The sequence below is a fragment of the Chenopodium album genome, chromosome 21 (genome assembly GCF_948465745.1).
Source record: "Chenopodium album chromosome 21, dcCheAlbu1.1, whole genome shotgun sequence".
NCBI classification, from domain to species: Eukaryota; Viridiplantae; Streptophyta; class Magnoliopsida; order Caryophyllales; family Amaranthaceae; genus Chenopodium; species Chenopodium album.
In genome coordinates, this window is record NC_137854.1 from 12,066,412 (window position 1) to 12,089,721 (window position 23,310).

A 23,310-nucleotide genomic window follows, 5' to 3' on the forward strand; every position below is an offset into this window, starting at 1 on the left:
TACTTGATTTTTCTATACAATTATCATATCATATGACGAGTCAACGAATGAAACTATTTGATCACCTTAGAATCCTTAAGACTCTATGACACATTGGACATTTAAGTCCATACTCCCAACCGTCACTTCTTCTTCATCCATTCTCTTTGGGGGATGTTAAACACTGCCGTCCAAATTTATCGCCACCGCCATCATTTCAAGCAAATTGACGATTTTGCCCTTATTAACTTTTTTTTCCATTTCATTCTCTAACATTAGCCCATCAACCAAAACCGTGACAATTACCACCTTTTACACCGGACAGCTACAACGACAACGAAAGTCGAGAAATGGATGGTGATCGAGGTGGCTCGACGGAAAAAGAATCGGGGGTCAACCGCAGCTCCACGGTAACCGGATTAGGTCAAATCTTATTACCACGGTCAACCGGAGGTCAAATCCGGTTACCGTCCACAGTAACCGGAGGTCAAATCCGATTACCGTCCACGGTAACCGGAGGTCAAATTCGGTTACCAACCACCTATTACATAAAACAAAAAAAAAAAAAAACAAACTAGAAACTACTCACCTCCTTTCCACCCATTCCGCCGTCGAAGTTGCCACCGAGCTCGCCGCTAATTGCCTCTCGGTAATTCTCAAATATGTGGTGGTCATGTGATAAGAAAGGTGAGTGATTGGTGTTTGAGGAGAGAGAAAAAAAATAAGGCTGAAAAATGGATTTGGGTTTTATAAGGACAAAATTGTCAGTTTGCTCGAAATGATGGCGGTGGCGATAAATTTGAACGGCAGTATTTAGCATTTCACTTCTCGTTTTATATTTATTTATTTTTTTTTAACTACATAAATAATATTATTACTAGCAATGATAAGCTTTGCTTAACTAATTGTGATTTGGGAAGATTATGATTATAGATATGTAATGTGCATATCACCCTTTGCATAATCCATGCATTGTTCTTATCTGAGCTTGCCCTTTTTTTTCTTTTTTTTTTTTTTTTTTTTTTTTTTTTTGCGAGATTTAACCTAATTTCTCTTAATTTATTTACCAGTAAGCAATTGTTGGTTTACTTGTTTATAAATGAGATAAATGTTCCTCAAAAAAAAAAAAGAGATAAATGTACATGTAACAATGAAGAACTAAACAGACTACTGCCCACATTACTGAAGTGAGCCATGGAACTTCTTCATTCACCCCTTACACCCATCAATCTAAGCAGCACTTCATTCCCACCTCAAAAACTCCATTATCATCAAAATTCACCATTTTCATCCTCAAAATTCTCATACCCTTTGAATTCTTTCATCTCTTCAAATTCATTCAAACTCAAAAAACAAAACTCCTTTCAAGTTTCATTATCATTTACCCAACAAAATCCTGATGATTTATTCAATAATTCTTTGTTACTTCTTCCTAATTTTTCATTTCCCAAGTTACCATTTTCAAGAATTACAACTGCTGCTTCAACATCAACACCACCACCCTTAAATTCAACTGCCCCAAATTCTAGTGAAAATGTTCATTGGATGGTAATAATGGATAAACCTCCAAATGGGTTTCAATCAAAAGCTGAAATCATCAATTATTATGTCAGTATTTTGGAAAAAGCTCTAGGAAGGTGGGTTTTCGGGTTTTAAATGCATTTTTTACTATTAGTTTCGGAATTCATGATAAAATCACGCGTTGAATTGTTAATGTTATTGATGTTTATTTATTTAATGCTTAATTATTAGGGGTTGGTGAATTTTTTCAGTGAGAAGGATGCACAAAGTTGCATATATGATGCTTCCTGTGATACAAATTTTGGTTTCTGCTGTATTGTAGATGAAGAAACTTCTCGTTTTATTGCTGGTAAGCGTTCAAATTTCTTTGATACCCTTTGATTCTGTATGTTACAGTAGTGGACTAGTGGTTGCTATAAAATATTAATCTTTAATGGATTTTACAGCTTCAATTTTTATATTTGCATGTATTGTAAAGGTTTGCCTGGAGTGCTATCTGTTATTCCTGACCCTGATATAAATTCTGTTAAGAAGGATTATAGTGCTCGAAATTTTCGAGATGTTTCTGTGTCGAATTTTCACAACCAGACCTCATTGTTGTTCCCCAAGGGTTCGAAAAACTGGCTTGTACGTGTCGAAAACCCGTCTAGTAGAGTCTTATCCAAGGCACAGGCAGTTGATTCTTATGTTAACATACTAACCAAAGTCTTGGGAAAGTAAGTGTTGGCCACTTGGATTCACATGCTTCTTTGTAAGTTTTTGAAATGGTTAGTTGAGTAACCAATTTGTTCAATGACAGCAAGAAGGATGCGCAAATGTGTCTGTATCATGTATCATGGCAGTCTAATTTTGGGTTTTGCTGTAAACTCGATGATGAATCTGTGCAAGAGCTAGCTAGTATGTAAAATTTCTGGTCTTTGGCCATTGATTCATCATTTGGCATTGGGTTCCTTACTTTAGACCCTTTTTTTTTGGTGCAGCTGTGCCTGGAGTTATTTCTGTAAAGCCAGATGAGCATTTTGAGTCCGAAAATAAAGACTATGGAGGTTTGTCTACTATCTTTATTTGATTGCTTTCCAGCTATGTATTGTTTGCTACAAAATATGATGCAATGTTTGTTTTCTTTATCTACCAATCCAATAGTTTTCCTGTTTTAAGAGGTCTCGTCTTCATAGCAATCAGGCAGTTTTTTCATAATTTGTTATGAGCAGTGTATTGGAGAGCATTTACTATTGTGTTGAGCTTAAACATTTCCATTTGTTCTCTAAGTGGAGAATATAAATAATTGTTTCATAATGCACTGATAATTCAAATTATTCCTATTTATTCACAATTTATAGGGCACTAGAGCCTTGTGGTTAAATTTGTTTTGCTTGTCAGTTGACAGCATGGAGTATAATAGTATATGTTCATTGGCGCACAGCTCTTTCTGTAGACTATATTAAGTCTATAAGTAAAGAGCATATCTTCAACATAGATGTTTAGACATAATTGATACGGATTAATTAGTAGAAGTGGATGGGTATTAAGTCAGAGGAAAACCATTTAGGGCTTTTCAGAGGCATAGTTTTTGATGCATGGAGAACGAAGAGCAATGTTTATTTAATTATTATATGTTTACTCAAGAGACACGTCCATTTGAAAAAATGTGAATTTGTGAAGAATAGCACTGGTATGTGACGTATGTCTGATAATCCTTTTTCAGTTGCACTGACCTTGGCTGACCACTATCTGCTTGGGGCAGACCAATAGATTACCTTTTGAGAGAGATGTATGGACAGTCTTCATAGTCTCCAACCTCATCCCAACGTCTGGGAGGTGGGAGCAATTAATTTTTAGGATCTGCTCTGTTAAACTTATGCATGCTTGTGTGAAATTAATCTTAGAGAAAATATATGCCTACTGTTATCCAGTTGCAGTATAATAGGATGCTTTTAAAATTACAAACAATATTAATATCAGTATGTGGTGTTCTCCTCATCTGTGCTCATAACAGTATGGATACAGTGTTGTTTTCATCTGGGTTCTCATTCTGAATACCCAATTGATTGCAGGTGACAGATTGGCATCCAATCCTTCTGATTCTACAAAAGAAACACAGATGAGCAAAACCAAGCTTTTCATAACAGGTAGTTATTCTCCTGTATGTATAAGTGCAATATATATGATCTTTGGTACTGCAGAAGTGCATAGTGCATACTAATGTTTGCTTGGCTGTTGGACTGGTTATACCTTGGAGTTATTGCTTTGCCATTGACTCTTAGATTGACAATGGCATTACTTTTACATACCACACTATCAAATTGAAAAGGATAATCAGGAACTTAGTGCACCTTGAAATATGCTCAACAAACACCTGCCAATTAAAAAAACAGAATCATGTGTGTCCAAATCCAATTTTGGTGGCATTCAGAGAAAGTTTAGGCTAAAGCTTTTCATTAGCAATTACGCAGAAGTTTCACTGTCATTGATTGAAGCATAACTGACATGTTCTTCATAAGAATAGAGAAATTACAATGAGACATTTGAGTTAGATAAATATGAACCCAAGCTGTTGTTTTGTCGATTATGTATCCTTTAAGCTTTGGGGAAATGCAAGTTACATAAGAAAAATAGTGAAAATACACGTTCTGTTGCAGTTACAGATCCTTAAGAGTTGTATATTCTTCCTTATATGCTCTTGAGTAAGCCACATCCTCGAATGGGAAGCAGCCATATAGCAGAATGAAAAAGCTTCAGATATAAACTTACAGTTTTTCATGCGAATGAGATAATACTTGTTATGCGCAAGTCTCAGCTTCACTTCATCCCATTTTCACCTGGGGCAGCTAAGGTGCTTTCTCCGAATATCCCCAATCAACAAAGTGTAATTCTCTATCTCACTATCAATGAGAATAGCTACACTCACCTTATGATATATGTTGTGTCAGTCTAACTCCATCACTTACAGTATTATTGATCATCTAATGTTTCATCCCCATCTCCATTACCATGCAGCTTGTGAGTCTAGACTTGAGTTTACTTAACTAGCTACTACTATTTGCTACATAGAGTCATCCACATAGCATTAATTCAACAGGATTTGCTCTTCAAGTGTTTATTATTGTAGAAAACTGTTAGTACCTTGTTAAAGGCTATTCATAATGGATGCGGTATACAATATCTATATCATTTCACTTTAATTTTGCATGATTGACCTGAGAATCTGAGATACAGCATCTAATTGGAAGCTAGAGAGAAATCCCTACTTTCTTTGAATACACATTACAAATACTCCTGTTTGGCTGTTCTTGAAGTCCTTTGACTTTAAAGTATCTCTCCAAATTTCCAATTTATTTGTTAAACCCTCTCCATGTGTCGTATGCGCCAAAACTTGCATCTGGTGCAAAAACATAAACCAAGGCCCAAAAACAGTAGGAAGATTGAGTCAATTTTCAATGTTAGTCTGCTTATAGTTGGTTACTGACTTGAGTGAATATAATTCGCGTAGAGAGTCCTCTAAAAGACTATTTTATTATCCGGCTATTAAAAAACAAAACAATTCTGTGGTGTACTAATATATACCGTGTCTTGGAGATCAAGAGCTATGTAGCATTCAACACATTGCAGCTTCATCTCTAATGTAGTGAACTTACAAAGTTAAGCTCTATTGTTCAAAAATCAAAATCTTTCTGCTTTTTGTCTTTTTTCCTTTCCGTTTGTATATTATCAAGCATTTGGAGCTAGGTTTTATTTTGCACTTTTGCAGGTGGAGCATAAAGATGCTCTAATTCGTTATAATTCTTTCCTTTTCCCCTTCTCTCTTTCCCTCTGTCTGGAATCAATATTTACATAATATGCTATGTTATTTTTGGATATGAAGAAAAATCTGTCACCTTAACTACATAAAAATATGTCTTAATTATGCGAGGTTGGACTAATGTGACTACAGAGAGTAGGTTTTGAAAAAGTTTATGTGAAGATGGGTTGGCAAGGGGTGCTTAAACCTGAATATGCTCTAACTACCATTCTGAAAGACACAACTCCTTATTCCTTATGCCTGCTTGCCTTAACCAGAAAGTATCTTATATATTTGTCTGGTTCAAGAAATGAAGTTTATACTTTATAACTTCAATCAACTGTCTCGTTGATATACCTAGCTCAAAGCACTTGTTGTCATATATCTACTACATTGGGTTTTTATTTTTCCTTTGCAGGTTTGTCTTTCTACACTTCTGAAAAGACACTACGTGCGGCCTTTGAACCCTTTGGTGAACTCGTAGAAGGTAGGTTGGTCTTTTATGTATTCGAAGTTTTGAACAGCTTTCTTACAATTTCTTTTATATATCTTTAATTTCTATGTTGAGCTGCTGTGCTAACTGCTAAATGCCTGCAAACATTCTGTACAGTTAAGGTTATCATGGATAAGATCTCGAAGAGGTCAAAAGGGTATGCATTTGTTGAGTACACAACTGAAGTTGCTGCTACAACAGCTCTCCAAGAAATGAACGGCAAAGTACGCTTAAGGGCAACATCATTGATGTGTTGAAATTATGTATTCATCTTTTTAATATTTCGAGCTTCAAAAATTATAGCCTCACTTTTTTTTGATACATACATTGTAGATTATAAATGGCTGGATGATAGTTGTTGATAGAGCAAAGATGAATCCACGACGCCCCAGAGCACTGTCATCACAAGACAGAAAAGTGACACGGAGAATGGCTCATCAAAATTCACATTCCTACAGCTAAAGATTGAAAAGTTGAGCAGAACATGGAACTCAATACAGAAAGACATAAGATAGAGCTAACATGATCAGTCATCAGTGGCTCTGTGCATCAAAATGTATAGGTCGTTATCTCATGTTGGTATTCAAACGGAAATTGAATCCTAACTCTATTCCTTCAATATTTCACTTTGAATTTTAAGAGGTTAATTTCACATGCTTTCAGGGATGGATTTCAAGGACGAAACGATTGAGAAATGTGACATATGGTTTACTGTGAAATTAAAATTTCAAGATGGGCATTGTGCCATATGAAATGTGGCTTAAATATTACTCCCATCTTTTTTCCTAATTGCAACAATTTTTATCTATGGCCATTTTTCTAATTGCAACACTTTCTTTAAATGGAAATATCATATACTCAGCACTATCTTAAAAATTGGTCAAGTCCCAAACATTGTTTTAAAAGCAAACCTATGCTGGACCAAATAAAATGGGCTTGCCCCAGTTAATCAGCCCGATTGACAAAAATTGGCAGTCAGTGCTATTTTTGCCTTTTAATAAAATAAATAAATAAATAAAAACCCAAAAAAAAAAAAAACAGATCTAAAATGTCCTCTTCCACCATCACAACCACCACCTTCGATCAACAGAAAATCCTTACCACCACCACAATCTTCGTCATTGTCTTCCCGTCTTCATCTCAACCACCGCCACCATCTTCGAGACCACAATGCCGCTTTGCGGCGAAAACAAAACAAAATTAGGGATAGAAATCAAATAATACTCTACCGTCCTACATTGCTAGATTAAATTTAGGGGAATTCTGAGCAAAGCCAAGCTGCAACTGGAAAACTTGGATGACATCCGCATTCACTTAACTCACACACCCGTGTGACACAGACTAAGAAACTTTAACCATATTTTATAATTTCTATAAAAGAAAATACATTACTCCGTATTATGTAAATCCTTGCTCGATTTATTTCGACGTGCTTTGTTAAAATAATAAACTATTCATAAAAAAAAAGCTAGAGTAGAAGAAAAAAAGATATTAGGAATACTCTCCACTCAAGAACTCGGACACTAAGAGTGAGGGATAGCTCAAGTGGTTAGAGCTTCCCTCCCGATTCCAGGAGATCCTGGGATCGATTCTCACCCCCGCCCTTGTGGCTCTCTAAACACCAAAAAAAAAAAAAAGAACTCGGACGCTTGCCAACAGCCCTAAAATTGAAAAAGAAATGGCTATAGAAATCAAGATATACTGAAATAACTAAAATTGAAAAGAAATGGCTATAGAAATCAAGAAACACTGAAATTACTAAAATTAAACACACTTTCTTAAGTCTTGTTTTACTAAAAAAAACATCCAAAAAGTGAACTGAAAGTAATAATAACTAAATGAAGTTCACCAAACACTGAAATTATTGGAAAAAAAGTTTTTCTTACTACCAAATAGCAGCAAAAGCAACAACTCATAAACATGAGCTGATTTCCTTTCTGATACTGATACGATGGAGGACTAAAGCACGAGAACAGACTTTCCTGAAAGGATCAATCAAATGCTTGATGACCTGAGGTTGGTAAGTGAGCGCACAGCGAAGTTCACAATACATCCCACACCAGACTCATAAGGGAATCTCACTGCAATTGAATCAGGCACATGAAAGGAGAATCGCCCTTTACATCATATAATGACCACAAGTATATATTACTTCAGCACGAGGACAAACATTCTTGAACCGCTTGAGCATCCTGGAAACCTGGCTCTTTTTCATATTAGGCCATCCGGCAATGCTTAAAGACCTTAGGTTTGGGGAGTGAGCACAAACAAATTCAATGAAGCTCACGGTACATCCCATGCCAGTTTCATATGGACATGTCACTGCAATAGAATCGAGTGCAGGAAAAGAGACTAGTCCTTTATTTTCCTTTAAGAATTTCGTGATTTGCCTCAGACCTTTGGCTCCATCAATCTGGAGCATAGAAGATGAAAAGTTACATCAGATATACTATTAAAAGAAACTAGTACTTTAATAGGATGGAAATTGAAAAGGAAAGTGACTTACGACAAATTCGAACTTTTTGATGTTTGGGCAGGATCTTAGCAGAGAAAGACAAACCCTGAACACTCCAATGTTATCACAGTTTACATCGGAAAGGGACAAAAACGATAGAGTACTGTTCCTCAACGGGAAATTTTCAAATGCACCATCAGCAGCCAAGATCTAAGCGGGGGGGGGGGGGGGGGGGGGAAATCATAATCAGTAGCCAAGAGCTAATAAAAGACAGCTAAAGAACCAACACATACTATAAAAAGTGAACAGCTTTTATCCTTCAAAACAATTCAATAAGAGAACAAAGATAGAAGTACCTCGATAAAAGCTCCACATAGAAACAAATTTTGCAGGACAATCAGTCTAGAAAAGCAACGAATTACACTCCGCCAGTTGTAATTCACACCTCGTTGAATAGGATTATCCAATATACAAACTGAATCCAAATGTGCAGGATCTCCAATAACAATGTCCTCCATTCCTATATCTATTTGTAACTCAAATAGTCTTGGAGAATTAATTTTCAAATGCATTAACTCAGTTATTCCCAACAACACCAATTTCTCCAGGAGAGGGCAAGCGAGAATTAAGTGGTGAAGATCATCATCACTAATTGAAACGGTTCTGAGAGTGAGTTCATGAAGAAAACTAAATCTTCTAAAAGTAGATGGAATCTTTAAGGCACACATTTGCAGTTCCAAACTCTGAAGCTTCTCGAACAAAAAAAGACATGAAGGTACCACAAACATATTATAGTCAAGCTCTTCAAGTGACATTATCTCGACATCTTGTGTAGAAAGATATAGTATCCACTGATATAAATCAGGATAATGTGCACTACAGTGTGTTTTCAAGACAAATGTCTTGATTGCACCATCGTGGTTAAGCAAATATCTGTTGACAATATTCGCAACCTTATCCCATCGAAGATATACAACACTAAACACAGTAGGAAGATAATCAGCATCAAGGACAAATTTGGATAAGGAAAGCCATTTGTATCGCCAAGAGCTAATAAAAGACAGCTAAAGAACCAACACATACTATAAAAAGTGAACAGCTTTTATCCTTCAAAACAATTCAATAAGAGAACAAAGATAGAAGTACCTCGATAAAAGCTCCACATAGAAACAAATTTTGCAGGACAATCAGTCTAGAAAAGCAACGAATTACACTCCGCCAGTTGTAATTCACACCTCGTTGAATAGGATTATCCAATATACAAACTGAATCCAAATGTGCAGGATCTCCAATAACAATGTCCTCCATTCCTATATCTATTTGTAACTCAAATAGTCTTGGAGAATTAATTTTCAAATGCATTAACTCAGTTATTCCCAACAACACCAATTTCTCCAGGAGAGGGCAAGCGAGAATTAAGTGGTGAAGATCATCATCACTAATTGAAACGGTTCTGAGAGTGAGTTCATGAAGAAAACTAAATCTTCTAAAAGTAGATGGAATCTTTAAGGCACACATTTGCAGTTCCAAACTCTGAAGCTTCTCGAACAAAAAAAGACATGAAGGTACCACAAACATATTATAGTCAAGCTCTTCAAGTGACATTATCTCGACATCTTGTGTAGAAAGATATAGTATCCACTGATATAAATCAGGATAATGTGCACTACAGTGTGTTTTCAAGACAAATGTCTTGATTGCACCATCGTGGTTAAGCAAATATCTGTTGACAATATTCGCAACCTTATCCCATCGAAGATATACAACACTAAACACAGTAGGAAGATAATCAGCATCAAGGACAAATTTGGATAAGGAAAGCCATTTGTATCGCCATTCACTAGCCAGAACACATGTTCTGGCAGCATCCTTTAGTGACAACTTTCCAAGAATAATGTCTAGGACTTCCCACGGAAGACTACTTATCCTATCCACATTCTCCTCAGACATACTATCCACATTCTCCTCAGACATACTATCCACATTCTCCTCAGACATACTATCCACATTCTCCTCAGACGTATTCTGTTCCCCTAAACCCAATAAATGACTTGCGTCTTCCATGTTCTAGCTCACTGTATTCATTAATTCAGGCAACAAAAATTAGTCAATCTTCTATATAGTCAGCAATACATAATCATAATTCTCTTTCTATAATCACAAGAAAATGAAGTATTAAACTGAATAGATGATTCAATACTACAAATTGATTTTTTGTAAAGACTCTAAATGAGAAGGTGAAGCATAGAAAAGGTAATAGTCTGATCACAAAGGCGATTATGATGTTAAACAATAGTTCCTATTTAGATACAGAAAGTAAAAGGACAATTTTTAGGAACCTATTAAACTCATTCCGAGATTTATTCACGTTAATGATGCAGAACCTTTGGGACCAGATTACTCTAATATGACTTGTGTCAATTTAAAGAGGCAAGTTACCAGGATGACAGAGCTACACAGGTTATGCAAACCGACAAGTAATTATAACATAGTAATAAACACAAAAGCCAACAAATTTACATGGAAACTAAGAACCAGAAGAAAATCACTACAATGTTGCACTAGGACATTGATGATGAGTAGATGGTGATTACATAGCTCAAAGAACTTTTAAATCTCTCAAGAGTGATTACCAATGGTCTATGACTTTCTGCTCTTCTCTCACTTATACTAGAATCAGAAATAACATCCTATAAAGCCTAGGTCTACAGGACTATAATCAGGTAATGGCTGCTAGATTGGTTAGTACACTTAGCTGACAAGTAAGATCATAAGGACACAACCTGCATGGCCCCTCAGAGCAGCACACATGGGACTTGGCGCACAAGCAGCATGGGAATGAATACATGCCACCATTTAGCACTGCGGTGTCAAGCTCCATACTTTTCTTTGCTTTCTGGCCTTGACGCATGACAGTGCCATGCGACTCATGTTTCCCCACAACATACTCCCATGAGCCTTCTTTTGGCCACAAACATTCCCTTTGACCTTCCTAGATCCTGAACCACTGGCTCCATAGTCCAGCAGCCAACAGAAATGGCACCTAAATTCTTCTTAACAGCAATCTAGATCTCGAGAAGTATTTTCAATACTTATTTAAAGCTAATATCATGTTTCACCCTATTTGAAGAGCTCATACTGGAATTTTAATTTGTAAACCAAGAGCATCTGTTGACAGTCAACAGTGATTGTCTAAATACTAAAGAGATTAACATGGTGCAAGAAAACACAACACTAATCCTATCTTTCACAAAATTATAGAATCCAGATGTAAAAAAGATGAAAAATCTAGCTTAGAAATCAGAACATGCATATCTGTAATACACATTACATATGCCTACATATTTGCAAATAAGAAGCATAACGCAGTAGATTATTATAAATAACCTATCTTCAGAATAAGATCTGAGGTCAAAATAACTTCAAGTGTTCATATCTCATAATCATAACCAGCGAAATAAAAATAGATTCAGCAAATTTAATAATCAGAATTCCAGTCACAGGGAAACACTCAAAAAGGAGAAAGCTTTGAAAATAGGACAATATTAGTCTGATACCAACCTTTGTGTTTATGTAACAAATTTTTAAATTCAGGCCAAATACCAATTCAAAACTATAACACACACACACACTACCATCATCACCACCAACAATAACAACACCACCAAAAACAACAAAAAAAAACAAAGGGAAATATTTTAACTAGTTAAAAACAGGCATTATATAATTTTTTTTTTCTAAAAAATGATAATAGGCAGTAATAAAAATCGATGACTTCTTGAGCATCATTTATACGTCTTATTAGGTGGTGGAAAATTAAAATGCATCAACACATACATAAATAACAAATCATACAAGAATCCACAGTAACTATGTAAATTCAACAAGAGAAAGAGAATTATATCATGAAAGAGATACCAAGTAACAATTTCTGTTAATACTATCACCACCAGCGTCAAGTATGCCTATGCCCGAGAGGGATGAATGTTTACAGGTTAATTTTCATTAAGAAGTATGCTAAAGAGAGATGAAAAATTATAGGCTAGTTTAATAGTTATGCCAGAGAAGGATGAAGCTAATTTGTGTCAAAAAGTGTGCTAGAGAGAGATAAAAATTTGTAGACTAATTATTAGAGATTATAAGAGATGTTTTCATGATACTGTGCCCATATAATAATATCATAATAAAATATCCAAATTTGGGAAATAATCAGAGTAGCATCTTCATAAGAAGGAAAATATAATCTCATTTCCTTTTCAAGAGATTTTCAAGGATAACACATGCCATTAAGCATTCTGCCCAATAATGTAATTACCAAAGTAAAATAATTAGATGAAAAACAGTAAATAATCTTGTTTGTATTTGACACAAATGCTTTATTGGACCACTCACTTTTGAGTTTTGAACTAGAGCTATAAACTGTACTTCACGCTCATATTGGGAGAGAAATGAAGAATGAAGAGTGTACAAAATACTCCCTTTGTCCTAGAACAATGTCACATTGGACTTTTCTTCACAATTCATATACTTCCTCCGTTTATATTTAGTTGACGCATTCAATTTAGGCACACATATTAAAGAGGGGAGAGAAAATGATAAAGCAAGTGGGGTAGACTAGTTAATGCAAAGTATAAAACTTACCTAAAAAGAACACGTGTCAACTACATATAAACTTCCTAAAAAGAAATACGTGTCAACAAAAAAAAACGGAGGTAAGTATTAAGTTTGACCATAGTTTAATAATAACGCATTTAAAATAAAAATATTAGCATTTAACATAATATGTTTAAATAGGTATTATTATAAAGTTTCATAATATCACCTTTTTTTTACACATTGTTTATACTCATACAATCATTCTTAATTTTATCATGTGCTGACTTAATTCAAAAAATTCCCTGGCATGCGGTCCACTATTCGACAACACCAAATAGTATCCAAGTCAGGAATCCCCTTAAATTTACTAGTCATGTAAGATTTTATTAGATTCGCCTAGAGATATACTTTCATAATAATAAAAAATAAAAAACAAAAACTATTATTATTTTTACTACAACACAACTTAAGATACTTTCTCCTTTTGTTTCTAAATAATTGACACATTTGACTTTAATTTTGACCATCTTTTTTTTACTATTATATATAACAAAATGTTAATAACTAAGATGTTGGATTTATTTAAGTGCATACAATTAAAATATCAAGTTTTTATTAACATTTTATTTTAGTTGATAGGAATAATGCCATGGTAGCCTATGTTACTTGGACTCGGATGAAGTGTCCAATTAGACACGGGTGTCCAAGTATCGGACTCGCCCATTTTCTTGAAAAAAATTGTGTTTTTAGTTAAAAATGAAGTGTCCAAGTGTCGGTGTCCGACACGAGTCGTGTCGACACGGACACGTGAGGTAAATGAAAGAGTCCGAGTAACATAGATGTTAGCTACCTAACTGGTGTAAATCTATCACAGGGTTACTAGTAGATTAAGAGTAGACCGTGTATGATCATTTAAAAAAAAAATAAAAATAAAAATAATAATAATAATAATAATAATAATAATAATAATAATAATAATAATAATAATAATAATAACAAAAAAGCAGCAAGAGCAGGGTTAGTAAATACCATTCCAGTGATTGAAAATGTGCCGTTATCGTCAATTTAACTTCTGAACAAGCAAAGAAGCAACTGTCAGGCAATCTTCCATCCAAAATCTCCTGGAAACATCCATTTCTACCTAAACAGCAAACCTTAAATATTGCACATCAATAGTTAGAGGCATTGGACAGTCAAGCCAATATTATTACATAATAAATGTGTAATAAGAAAAACTTACCAGCACAAAGAATGCTTCTAATATTTGGAAGCTTAAAAGAAGATAGAAAAAACTCATGGTGCCTTAGAAATGCCAAATTTATCCCCGTAAATAATTCTTCAAAACTGTAAAATTCAATGATCAGCTACAGCATTATTTGGTACAAAAATAAACAGCAAACATATGGATTCTTAGGACAACACAATTGACAATTAGCAACATAAGGAAATTAAAGAGAATAAAGTCGAATCAAAAGATAATTACTACGTAGTAGAAATTATAGCCGCTTCAGTCCCTTTATTAGAGAAGAGCCGCTTAAGTACTCGTATCAGTTTTCTGTAGTATATATCAAACGCTGATTTAAATTTCAAACAAAACTACATGATAAACATTGGAAAAATATGATTTGTAAGCTAGGGCTCCCTTCTTAAAAGGTCATTGATTACCACTACGATTTTCTATTAAGTTGGTAAAACTTTCCATTTCAATCTGATCTTTACTGTTTAATTAAATCTTTGCTCATTCACGACAACTCTTTTTTTTTTTCCTTTCTATGTAGCCCAATTGCAATAATATCTTTCCTATTTTTTCTTATACAAACTCCACTTATGACAGTTTCTTTCCTACCACTCTCTCTTCCATTATTCTGAAACATGCCCCACTTGCTACACTACCTCTCCTACATTCCTCGGTTTTGCTTGTCACAGTTACCCCTAACAACTTTAAGATTGGAGGCAGTATACATTATAAGAAAAATACTAGCATGTATTCCAGTATTCGCAATCAAGACCATCATCATATATAGCTTATGTTACGATATCTATTTGCAAGTACAATAATGCAAAGTCTAACTTCTGCCTCAAACAAATTAAAGAAAAGGCTTATTTAATCATTCTTCATTTACACCAAAGAATCGCATAAAATCCAAACAAACAATAATGCTCGAAATCTCAAATGTGGTCTAGAATCTAGTAAGATAAGAACAGCCACTACATTTATTCTCCAATTCAATGAAATTAGTACAGTAGCAATAATCACATTCTAATCACACTCATTACACAATTCTTATTAATAGCTGAAATAATAACTCATCATATTCATATAAAAATAGAGATTCAAAGAAACGAGAAGAAAAGGAAAGAGAAATAAAAAAATTCACTCTAATCTACAAACAAAACCCATGTCAAAGTTAAGTAATAACACAACAAATTAAATCTACAATAATTTTAAAACCCAATTGCAATAAAAGGGTATACAATCATAGAGTAACTACAATAGTGATTGCTTAATTTCAATGGGGATAAACAAAAATAACCTAAAGTTGCTGATTATATCAAGTATATAAAAGATTGTAATGAAGAACAGAGATAGAAATGCTACCGTTTAAATTGCGGCGTGGTATGTAACCAGAGGATAGCTTGCCTTGGTGAGTGGTGACAATAAGTGAAGGTGAACACAAGTACAACACCAGAACAGCACCCCACCTTTCCATGGCAACAGCCTAATGTCCCGTGTTGTTATTTGTTACTTCCTCCGTTTTTTAGTTGCATCACTTTAGTTTTCACAAACTCCAAAGCAATTTTTAGAGTAAAGAGAGGTAGAGAGAAAAAATATGGGCTCATGTGATAAAAGAGAGAGAGAAAATTATTATTTAAAAGGAAAGTAATGCAAATAAAAAACAAAAGTCTCACAACTCAACGTATTTTGTGAGATTTGTAGAAGTTCTACATTATTTTATTAGTGAAACATCTTTACTCTACATCGCACTGGAAAGACAGTTTAACAATTTGTTGTAGCTGTATGGATTGCCTGATCCATCTGACTGTATTCAACAAATTAAATTTTTTTTGCAATCAGCATGATTTTTCGCTAATGAAACAATTTCACAGCAATTCATCAGATAAAATAAAAAAAATAATAAAAAAAGGAAAAAAATTATGTCCTTTGAAGAATAAAAGATACTCCTAAAAGAAAATTTAAGTCACCTGTGAGCTGAGGCAGTCAGACAAATTAGTGAATTTTGACCATGTTTGAGATTTTTGTTAAAATATATATATATATGATTTATCTCAATGGCTTAGATTGCACTATCAACTTTTCATAATTTTCATTAATATTAACTACGAGACTAAGAAAAAACTAGTGAGTAGAACAAAAAAGTATTAGGAAAACTCTCCGCTCAAGAACTCAGACCCTTGCCAACAACCATAAAATGGGAAGGAAAAAAAAAATGGATATAAGAGAAGAAATCACAAATACTTAAATTACTGAAATTTAAAACACTTAATTCAGTCTTGCTTTTACTAAAAGTACAAAAGAAATAACTAATAAAAGTTCACCCAAAAGGAAGTTATTGAAAATAAGACTTTTTTCTTACTACCAAGCAGCAGCACAAGAAACAGCTCATAAACATGAACTAATCTCATTTTTGATACTGATATAGATGGAGATCCCATCAAGGTCAAATCCCTATCACAGGTGCATAGAACTACAGTGCGAGAACAGACTTCCCGAAAGGCCTCTTTAATGCTTAAAGACCAGAAGATGGGAGTGAGTGCACAATGAAGGTCACAATTGTACAATACACCAGAGTCAGAAGAAAATGTCACTGCAATAGAATTGGGCACATGAAAGCAGAATCGCCCTTACACTCTATTATAACCACAGGTAATTATAATTAAAGCACGAGGACAAACTTTCTTGAACCGCTTGAGCAATTTGGGAATCTGGGCCTTTTTCCACACAGGCCATCCTACAATCCTTAAAGACCTGAGGTTTGGGGAGTGAGCGCAAAGAAATTCAATGAAGTTCACATTACATCCCATGGCAGCATCAAAAGAACACCTCACTACAATAGAATCAAGTGCAGGAAAGGAGACTCGTCCTTTATTTTCCTTCAAGAATTTTGTGATCAGCCTCGGACCTTCGGCTGGATCAAACTGTAGCATTGAAGATGAAAAGTTACACCAGATATACCTCCAAAGATACTAGTAATAGGATGGAAATTGAAAAGGAAAGTGACTTACTAATAATTTTAACTTTTTAATGTTTGGGCAGGATCTTAGCAGAGATAGACAAACCCTGAACGTTCCAAGAATCTTACTGTTTAGATAGGTAAGGCATAGACGTGACAGAGAATTGTTACTCCACGGGAAATTTTCAAATTCACAATCAGCAGCCAAGATCTAAGGAAAAAAAGATTTAATGTATAATCAGCAGCCAAGAGCTAAGAAATGATCTGTTAGAGTAGAGAGAGAAAAGACAGCTAGTCACCTACACTACACATACTATAAAAAGTGTACACATTTAATACATCAACAAAATTCAGTAAGTGAACAAAATCCAATACATCAACATGAAATTACCTCGATAAATTCTCCACATAAATCCAATTTTCGCAGGACAACCATACTAGAAAAGCAACGAATAACACTCCGCCAGTTGTAATTAATAATTTGAGGCACAGAATACTCAATTATATGAACTGAATCCAAACGTGTTGGATCGCCAATAACAATGTCCTCCATTCCCAAGTCTATTTGTAACTCAAACAGTCTTGGAGAATTGATGTTCAAATGCTTTAACTCATTTATACGGAACAAAGCTAATTTCTCGAGGAGAGGACAGGCAAGAATCAAGTGGTGAAGATCATCATCACTAATTGAAACGTTTCTGAGAGAGAGTTCACGAAGAAAGCTAAATCTTCTAAAAGAAGATGGAATCTTTATGGCACACATTTCGAGATTCAAACTCTGTAGCTTCTCGAACAAAAAAAGATACGAAGGCACCACAAAGAATAGATAGCCAACCTCTGCAAGTGACATAATCTCGACATCTAGTTTGGAAAGATATTGTATCCACTGATATAACTCAGGATAATGTGCACTACAGTATGTTCTCAAGACAAATGTCCTGATTCCACCATCGCGGTGAAGGCGATGGTGAAATCGATGGTGAAGCAAATATCTGTTGATGATATTCGAAACAACATCCCATCCTACAGATTTATAAGCAGACGTATCAACAATAAAATGAGAATAAAGGAAAAATTTGGATAAGGACAGCCATTTGTATCGCCATTCCGTAGCCAAAACACTTGTTCTGACAGCATCATATAGTGACAATTTCCCAAGAATAATGTCTAGGACATTCCACGGAAGTCTACTTATCCTATCCACAGTCACCTCAGACATATTATGTTCCCTTAGACCTGATTGATAATCCACGCCTTCCATGTTCTTGCTCACTGTATTCATTAATTCAGGCAACAAAAATTCAGTCAATCTTCTATATTAATCAGCAATATATAATCATAATACTGTTTCAATAATCACAGGATAATGAATAAGTAAATCGAAAAGATGAATCAATGCTAAAAATTGAATTTTTTGTAAAAACTCTACATGAGAAGGTGAATAATAGAAAAGGAAATAGTTTGATCACAAACAAAGACTCGGAGTATGTTGTTAAATAATAGTTTCCAAGTAAAAAAATAAGGGAAAGGGCAATCTTTAGGAACCTATTGAATACATTCCAAGAAATTCATTTTCAATAATGATGCAGAACCTTTTGGGACCAGAGAACTTTAATATGACTTCTGTCAATCTAAAGAGGAAGGTTAACAGGATGTCAGTGCTACACTGATTATGCAAACTAACGAGCAATAATAACATAGAAAATAACAAAACAAAAAAAAAAAGCCAACAGATTTACATGGAAACCAAGAACCAGGAGAAAATTACAACAATGTTACGCTAGGACTTTGATGATGAGTAGCTGGTGATTACAAAGCCCACAGAACTTTATCCCTCAAGAGTGATTATCAATAGTCTATGAATTTCTCCTCTTCTCTCACTTTAACTAGAATCGGAAATAACATCCTATAAAGCTTAGATCTACCGGACTTTAATCAGGTAAGAGGTAATGACTACTCTATTGGTTAGCACACTTAATGGGAGAAACCCTGACTGACAAGGAAGTGAGATCAAAGACGCAACCTGCGTGGCCCCTAAGAACAGCCCAATGGTACTGGCCTTGACGCATGACAGTACCACTCATGTCCCCACAAAATACACCCATGAGTGTTCTTTTGACCACAAATATTCCCTTTGATCTTCCTACTCGGCTACCCCTGAACCCCTAGCTCCACAGTCCTGCACCCAACAGAAATGGGACAGAAATTCTCCTTAACAGCAATCTAGATCTCGAGGAAAACCTAAATTAGAGCTAATATCAATTTATCATATTTTAACCCTATTTGAAGAGCTAAGCCTGGAAGTTTAAATTGTTAAAGAAGAGCATCTGTTGATGGTCAACAGTGATTGCTTAATTACTCAAGAGACTAACATGACACATGAAAACCCAAAACATATCCTAATGTTCACAAAATTATAGAATCCAGATGTAAAAAAGAAGCAAAATCTAACTTAGAAATCCAAACTTGCATATCTGTGATACACATGACATATGCCTTCAGTTAATTGGAAATAAGAAGCATAACAAGGTAGATTATTACAAAAAATATTTCTTTAGTATAAGATCTGAGTCCAAAATAACTTAAATGTTCATATCTCATAACCATAACCAGAGAAATAAAAATAGATTCAGCAAATGAAATAATCAGAATCCAAGTCAAAAAGAAAAAAGGAGAAAGCTGTAAAAAAGGACAATATTAGTCAGATCAACAACCTTTGTGTTCATGTAACAAAATGTTTAAATCAGACCAAACCCCAATTCAAAACTATAACACACAAAAAAGATAATTTTGAACATTTTAACTAGTGGAAGAAAGATTAAAGACTAAAAACAGGTAGTATCAGAAGAAGAAAAAAATCGATGACTTTATGAGCATCATTGTTTTACGTTTTATTAGGCGTTAATTCACCAACACATACAATCAATCAATCAATCAATCAAAGCCTTAATCCCAAAAGTGGGGTCGGCTAACATGAACCAAATTTGATTATTCCGTGTAGTCATCAACATAAATCTTTCTCCTCCATCCCTTACGATCCAAAACTTCATCCTCACGTAAATCCATGCACTTCATATCCTTCCTCACTCCTTCCAACCAAGTCATCTTTGGTCTCCCTCTTTCTCGTTTAATCCCTCCATGGTCCCACTCTTCAAGAATTCACCAACACATACATAAATAACAATTCATTCAAGAATCCACAATCAAATACGTTAAGGAAATTCAACAAGAGTAAAGGAATTATATCATGATAGAGATATACCAAGTGACAGTCTTTGTCAGTACTATCACCACCAAAAACTGCGTCAAGTATGCCTGAGAGAGATGAATGTTAAAAAGGTTATTCTTCAATAATAAGTATGCTTGACAGAGATGAAAGTTTAAAGGCTAATTTGTGTCGATAATTATGCCAAAGAAGGATGAAAGTTTACAGGCTAATTTGTGTCAAGAACTATGCTAGAGTGAGATGAAAATTTTTAGCCTAATCAATAGACATTATAAGAGATGTTTTAATAAAATCGTGTCCACATAATAAAATTATAAAAAATAATCAGATTTGGAAAATAATCATCAGATTTGGAAAATAATCATACCTTCATGAGGAAATGATCTCAATTCCTTTTTAAAAGATTTTCCAAGATACACATGCCTTAAACATTCCTCAACCAAAAAAAAAGATAAATAAATAATTACTAAAGTAAATGAATTAGATGAATATCGGTATATTATGTTGTTATTATTTAGACACAAAAGTTTTATTGGATCACTTAGGGCCTGTTCACATTTACTTAATTTCAGTTCAGTTCAGTTTCATATCAATCCAGTTCAGTTCCAATCAGTTCAGTTCACTTCCGCTCCAATCAGTTCAGTTCAGCTCTTAATTTCCCTCTCACATTAAATATTCAGCTCAGTAAATGTGAACAGGCCCTTACTTTCGAGTCCTAAAGTGGAGTTATAAACTGCTTTCCATGCTCAAATTAAAAAGGAAAAGAATAATGAAGAGGGTATAGAATAAGATAAAAATTAAAAATGCTCCACCTAGAAGGCTAACATTCCAGACAGTTATCATAGGAGAATTTCTCAGATAAGGTTTCTGTCTGTAGTCTAAATTGTAATTTGGTATAGATTCTCCCATTTTATCAATTGACACTTGACAAAAAATATTTCTCTTTAAATATTGAATTTCTGATTGTATTATCTCTGTCATTCTGTTCATCACGAAAGGAAAAGTAATTCTCTTGTTCACTCTATGTCAGACATGTCATACCGAAATGATGACCCGTCGACGCAATACTCAGGTAAATGTTAGAATGAATATGGACAAGTCTTGCTACAAACTACTATAAGGAAGATGTTATAAAAAGAAAATAGAATGAATTGGAGTAAATCTTGCTATGAGCTATAAAAAAAAACAATGTATATTCCAATAGGTCAGAATAAAAACACGGATAGTACAATACTACAATCCCATCCTCTCCCTAACAGATAATTATAATTCGTATTAGACAGTGTGACAAGGAACAAAGCAGACTTCCCCTGATAGTACTATCAGACGAGAGCTCAAGGTTGTGTGTAGACTACCGAGCACTTAACAAGGTGTTAATGGCATGCATTATAAACCATGCCATCTATATTTTGGCTTGTAAGATGGTGGCTACCTGACTTATGTAAACCTATCACAGGGTTTCCCTATAGATTGGGAGTGGACCTTAGCACCCAAATCAACAATTAAGTATAATAAATGATTGGTTAGGTATAGAGGCATCACATAATGATATATGATACTTAAAAAACAAAAAACAGCAGCAAGAACAGGGTAAGTAAATACCAATCCAATGATTGAAAATGTACAGCCATTGTCAATTTAACTTCTGGACAAGTAAAGAAGCAACAGTCAGGCAATCTCCCGTCCAAAATCTCCTGGAAACATCCATTCCTACCTAAACAGCACACCTAAAACATTGCACATCAGTAGTTAAAGGCATTCGACATTCACAGTTATTACATGATATATGTGTAATAAGAAAAACTCACCAAAACAAAAAATGCTTCTAATTTTTGGAAGCTTGAAAAAAGATAAATACAGTTCATGGTGCCTTTTGATGGGCCAAACTTATCCCCTCAAATTATTCTTCAATCTGTCAAATTCATCAATCAATAAGTACAGCAAATGTATGGATCCCTAGAGCTATGTAATTGACAGTTAGCCACAAAAGAAAATTAGAGAGAAGAAAGTTGAAGGTCTTGGAACATACAAAAGAAATTTAATAGAGACTATGGCAGCTCCAGCCTTTTGATTAGAGAAGAGTCAGTCCACTATAGTACTTTGTAGTTTGTATATCAAACATGAATGAAATTTCAAACTAATACGAAGTAGTACATAATGAAGAAGCACGATATTATTGGAATAAATAAATAAATAAACACCATCATAAACAAAGACTATCGTCTCAACTCACCAATGATCTGTGGGAAACCAAAACACAACTAAAAAGACACTATAAAAATTGCCAAACCCTTATTGGCCATTAAACTCACTTTTCATAGTACGGATCGAAAAACAGCTGTAGCTTTAAGGAGTGCCAGTGCTATGTGAAGTACCAAATTCATAGAGTGAAAAATCTAAATTTTCGTACCAAACCAGATCTTCAAACAACAATAATGCAAAGTCTAAAGTTCTGCCTCAAACAAAAATCATGAGCAAACAAAGAAAAGGCTGAGATAATCATCTTCATTTAAACTAACGAATCGCATTGTAAACACAAAATCCAGACAAACAACAATGCTCAAATGTGGTCTGTAAGATAAGAAAGTGTATTCTGTAATTCAAAGAAATTCGTAGCAAAAAATTTCTTATTAGTTACATTCACTCATTACAAAATTCTTACTAATAGCTAAAACCCATCATCAATAACTCATCATAATATCATATACTACATAGAAATTCAAGGAAACAACAAGAATAGAAAATAAAAAACCATATAACTTTACTTCACAAACAAAACCCATGTCAAATTTTAAAAAAAACCTAAAGTTGCTAATTTTAATCAAGAAATACATAATGGAGAAGAGAGAGACAAAAAAGTACCGTTGAAATAGAGAAGCGGCGTAGAATGTGTAAGTCACCGGAGAATAGCTTGGCTCGGTGAACGGTGACAATAAGTGAGCAGAACAACACCCACCTCTTCCATTACAATTTACATGGAAGATTGGAAGTTCTCTTTACTAAAGTAAGGTATGTTCTCTTACCTTATTTTTCAATTCAGGTCGGCTTCAATAAGTGCAGTTCAATTTA

The 23,310-nt window shown here is 34.5% G+C and overlaps 3 protein-coding genes across 4 annotated transcripts; 1 reads left to right on the forward strand and 2 right to left on the reverse strand.

Annotated features, from left to right (window-relative positions):
* Positions 1 to 1,130: 1,130 nt before the first annotated feature.
* On the forward strand, positions 1,131 to 6,433 carry LOC145601517 (organelle RRM domain-containing protein 1, chloroplastic-like). Its single transcript, XM_081657549.1, has 9 exons — positions 1,131 to 1,616; positions 1,752 to 1,849; positions 1,979 to 2,216; positions 2,300 to 2,397; positions 2,481 to 2,546; positions 3,555 to 3,629; positions 5,697 to 5,765; positions 5,889 to 5,995; positions 6,105 to 6,433. Exons 1-9 carry the CDS (start codon positions 1,174 to 1,176, stop codon positions 6,231 to 6,233), a joined length of 1,323 nt encoding a protein of 440 aa, XP_081513675.1. The 5' UTR covers positions 1,131 to 1,173; the 3' UTR covers positions 6,234 to 6,433.
* Positions 6,434 to 7,561: 1,128 nt separating this feature from the next.
* LOC145600414 (uncharacterized) lies at positions 7,562 to 10,290 on the reverse strand. Its single transcript, XM_081656312.1, has 4 exons — positions 9,373 to 10,290; positions 8,583 to 9,290; positions 8,278 to 8,436; positions 7,562 to 8,184 (listed from the first exon to the last, which is right to left on the reverse strand). Exons 1-4 carry the CDS (start codon positions 10,288 to 10,290, stop codon positions 7,891 to 7,893), a joined length of 2,079 nt encoding a protein of 692 aa, XP_081512438.1. The 3' UTR covers positions 7,562 to 7,890.
* Positions 9,186 to 23,216, reverse strand: LOC145602927 (F-box/FBD/LRR-repeat protein At1g13570-like). 2 transcript variants are annotated; one of them, XR_014104648.1, is made up of 10 exons: positions 23,104 to 23,216; positions 22,050 to 22,153; positions 21,844 to 21,968; positions 20,278 to 20,330; positions 17,407 to 18,287; positions 17,068 to 17,226; positions 15,422 to 16,980; positions 14,063 to 14,166; positions 13,852 to 13,976; positions 9,186 to 10,301 (listed from the first exon to the last, which is right to left on the reverse strand). XR_014104648.1 is itself a non-coding variant. In XM_081659071.1 (7 exons), exons 5-7 carry the CDS (start codon positions 18,274 to 18,276, stop codon positions 16,687 to 16,689), a joined length of 1,323 nt encoding a protein of 440 aa, XP_081515197.1. In that variant the 5' UTR covers positions 18,277 to 18,287; positions 20,278 to 20,330; positions 21,844 to 21,968; positions 22,050 to 22,153; positions 23,104 to 23,216; the 3' UTR covers positions 15,310 to 16,686. The 2 variants fall into 2 exon arrangements, 1 of the variants encoding a protein (XP_081515197.1); XM_081659071.1 differs by lacking the exons at positions 9,186 to 10,301; positions 13,852 to 13,976; positions 14,063 to 14,166 and having other exon boundaries at positions 15,310 to 16,980.
* Positions 23,217 to 23,310: the final 94 nt, after the last annotated feature.

Excerpts from the sequence above, each read along its gene's own strand:
- LOC145601517 (XM_081657549.1), top strand. The coding sequence starts at position 1,174 with ATGGAACTTCTTCATTCACCCCTTACACCCATCAATCTAAGCAGCACT. Across the intron at positions 5,766-5,888 it reads CTTTGGTGAACTCGTAGAAG|TTAAGGTTATCATGGATAAG; the intron begins GTAGGTTGGTCT and ends CATTCTGTACAG. Across the intron at positions 5,996-6,104 it reads TCCAAGAAATGAACGGCAAA|ATTATAAATGGCTGGATGAT; the intron begins GTACGCTTAAGG and ends CATACATTGTAG.
- LOC145602927 (XM_081659071.1), bottom strand. The coding sequence starts at position 18,276 with ATGGAAGGCGTGGATTATCAATCAGGTCTAAGGGAACATAATATGTCT. Across the intron at positions 17,227-17,406 it reads TATGTGGAGAATTTATCGAG|ATCTTGGCTGCTGATTGTGA; the intron begins GTAATTTCATGT and ends TTTTTTCCTTAG. Across the intron at positions 16,981-17,067 it reads TTAAAAAGTTAAAATTATTA|TTTGATCCAGCCGAAGGTCC; the intron begins GTAAGTCACTTT and ends TCAATGCTACAG.
- LOC145600414 (XM_081656312.1), bottom strand. The coding sequence starts at position 10,290 with ATGGAAGACGCAAGTCATTTATTGGGTTTAGGGGAACAGAATACGTCT. Across the intron at positions 9,291-9,372 it reads TATGTGGAGCTTTTATCGAG|CTGTCTTTTATTAGCTCTTG; the intron begins GTACTTCTATCT and ends TTGGTTCTTTAG. Across the intron at positions 8,185-8,277 it reads TCAAAAAGTTCGAATTTGTC|ATTGATGGAGCCAAAGGTCT; the intron begins GTAAGTCACTTT and ends TCTATGCTCCAG.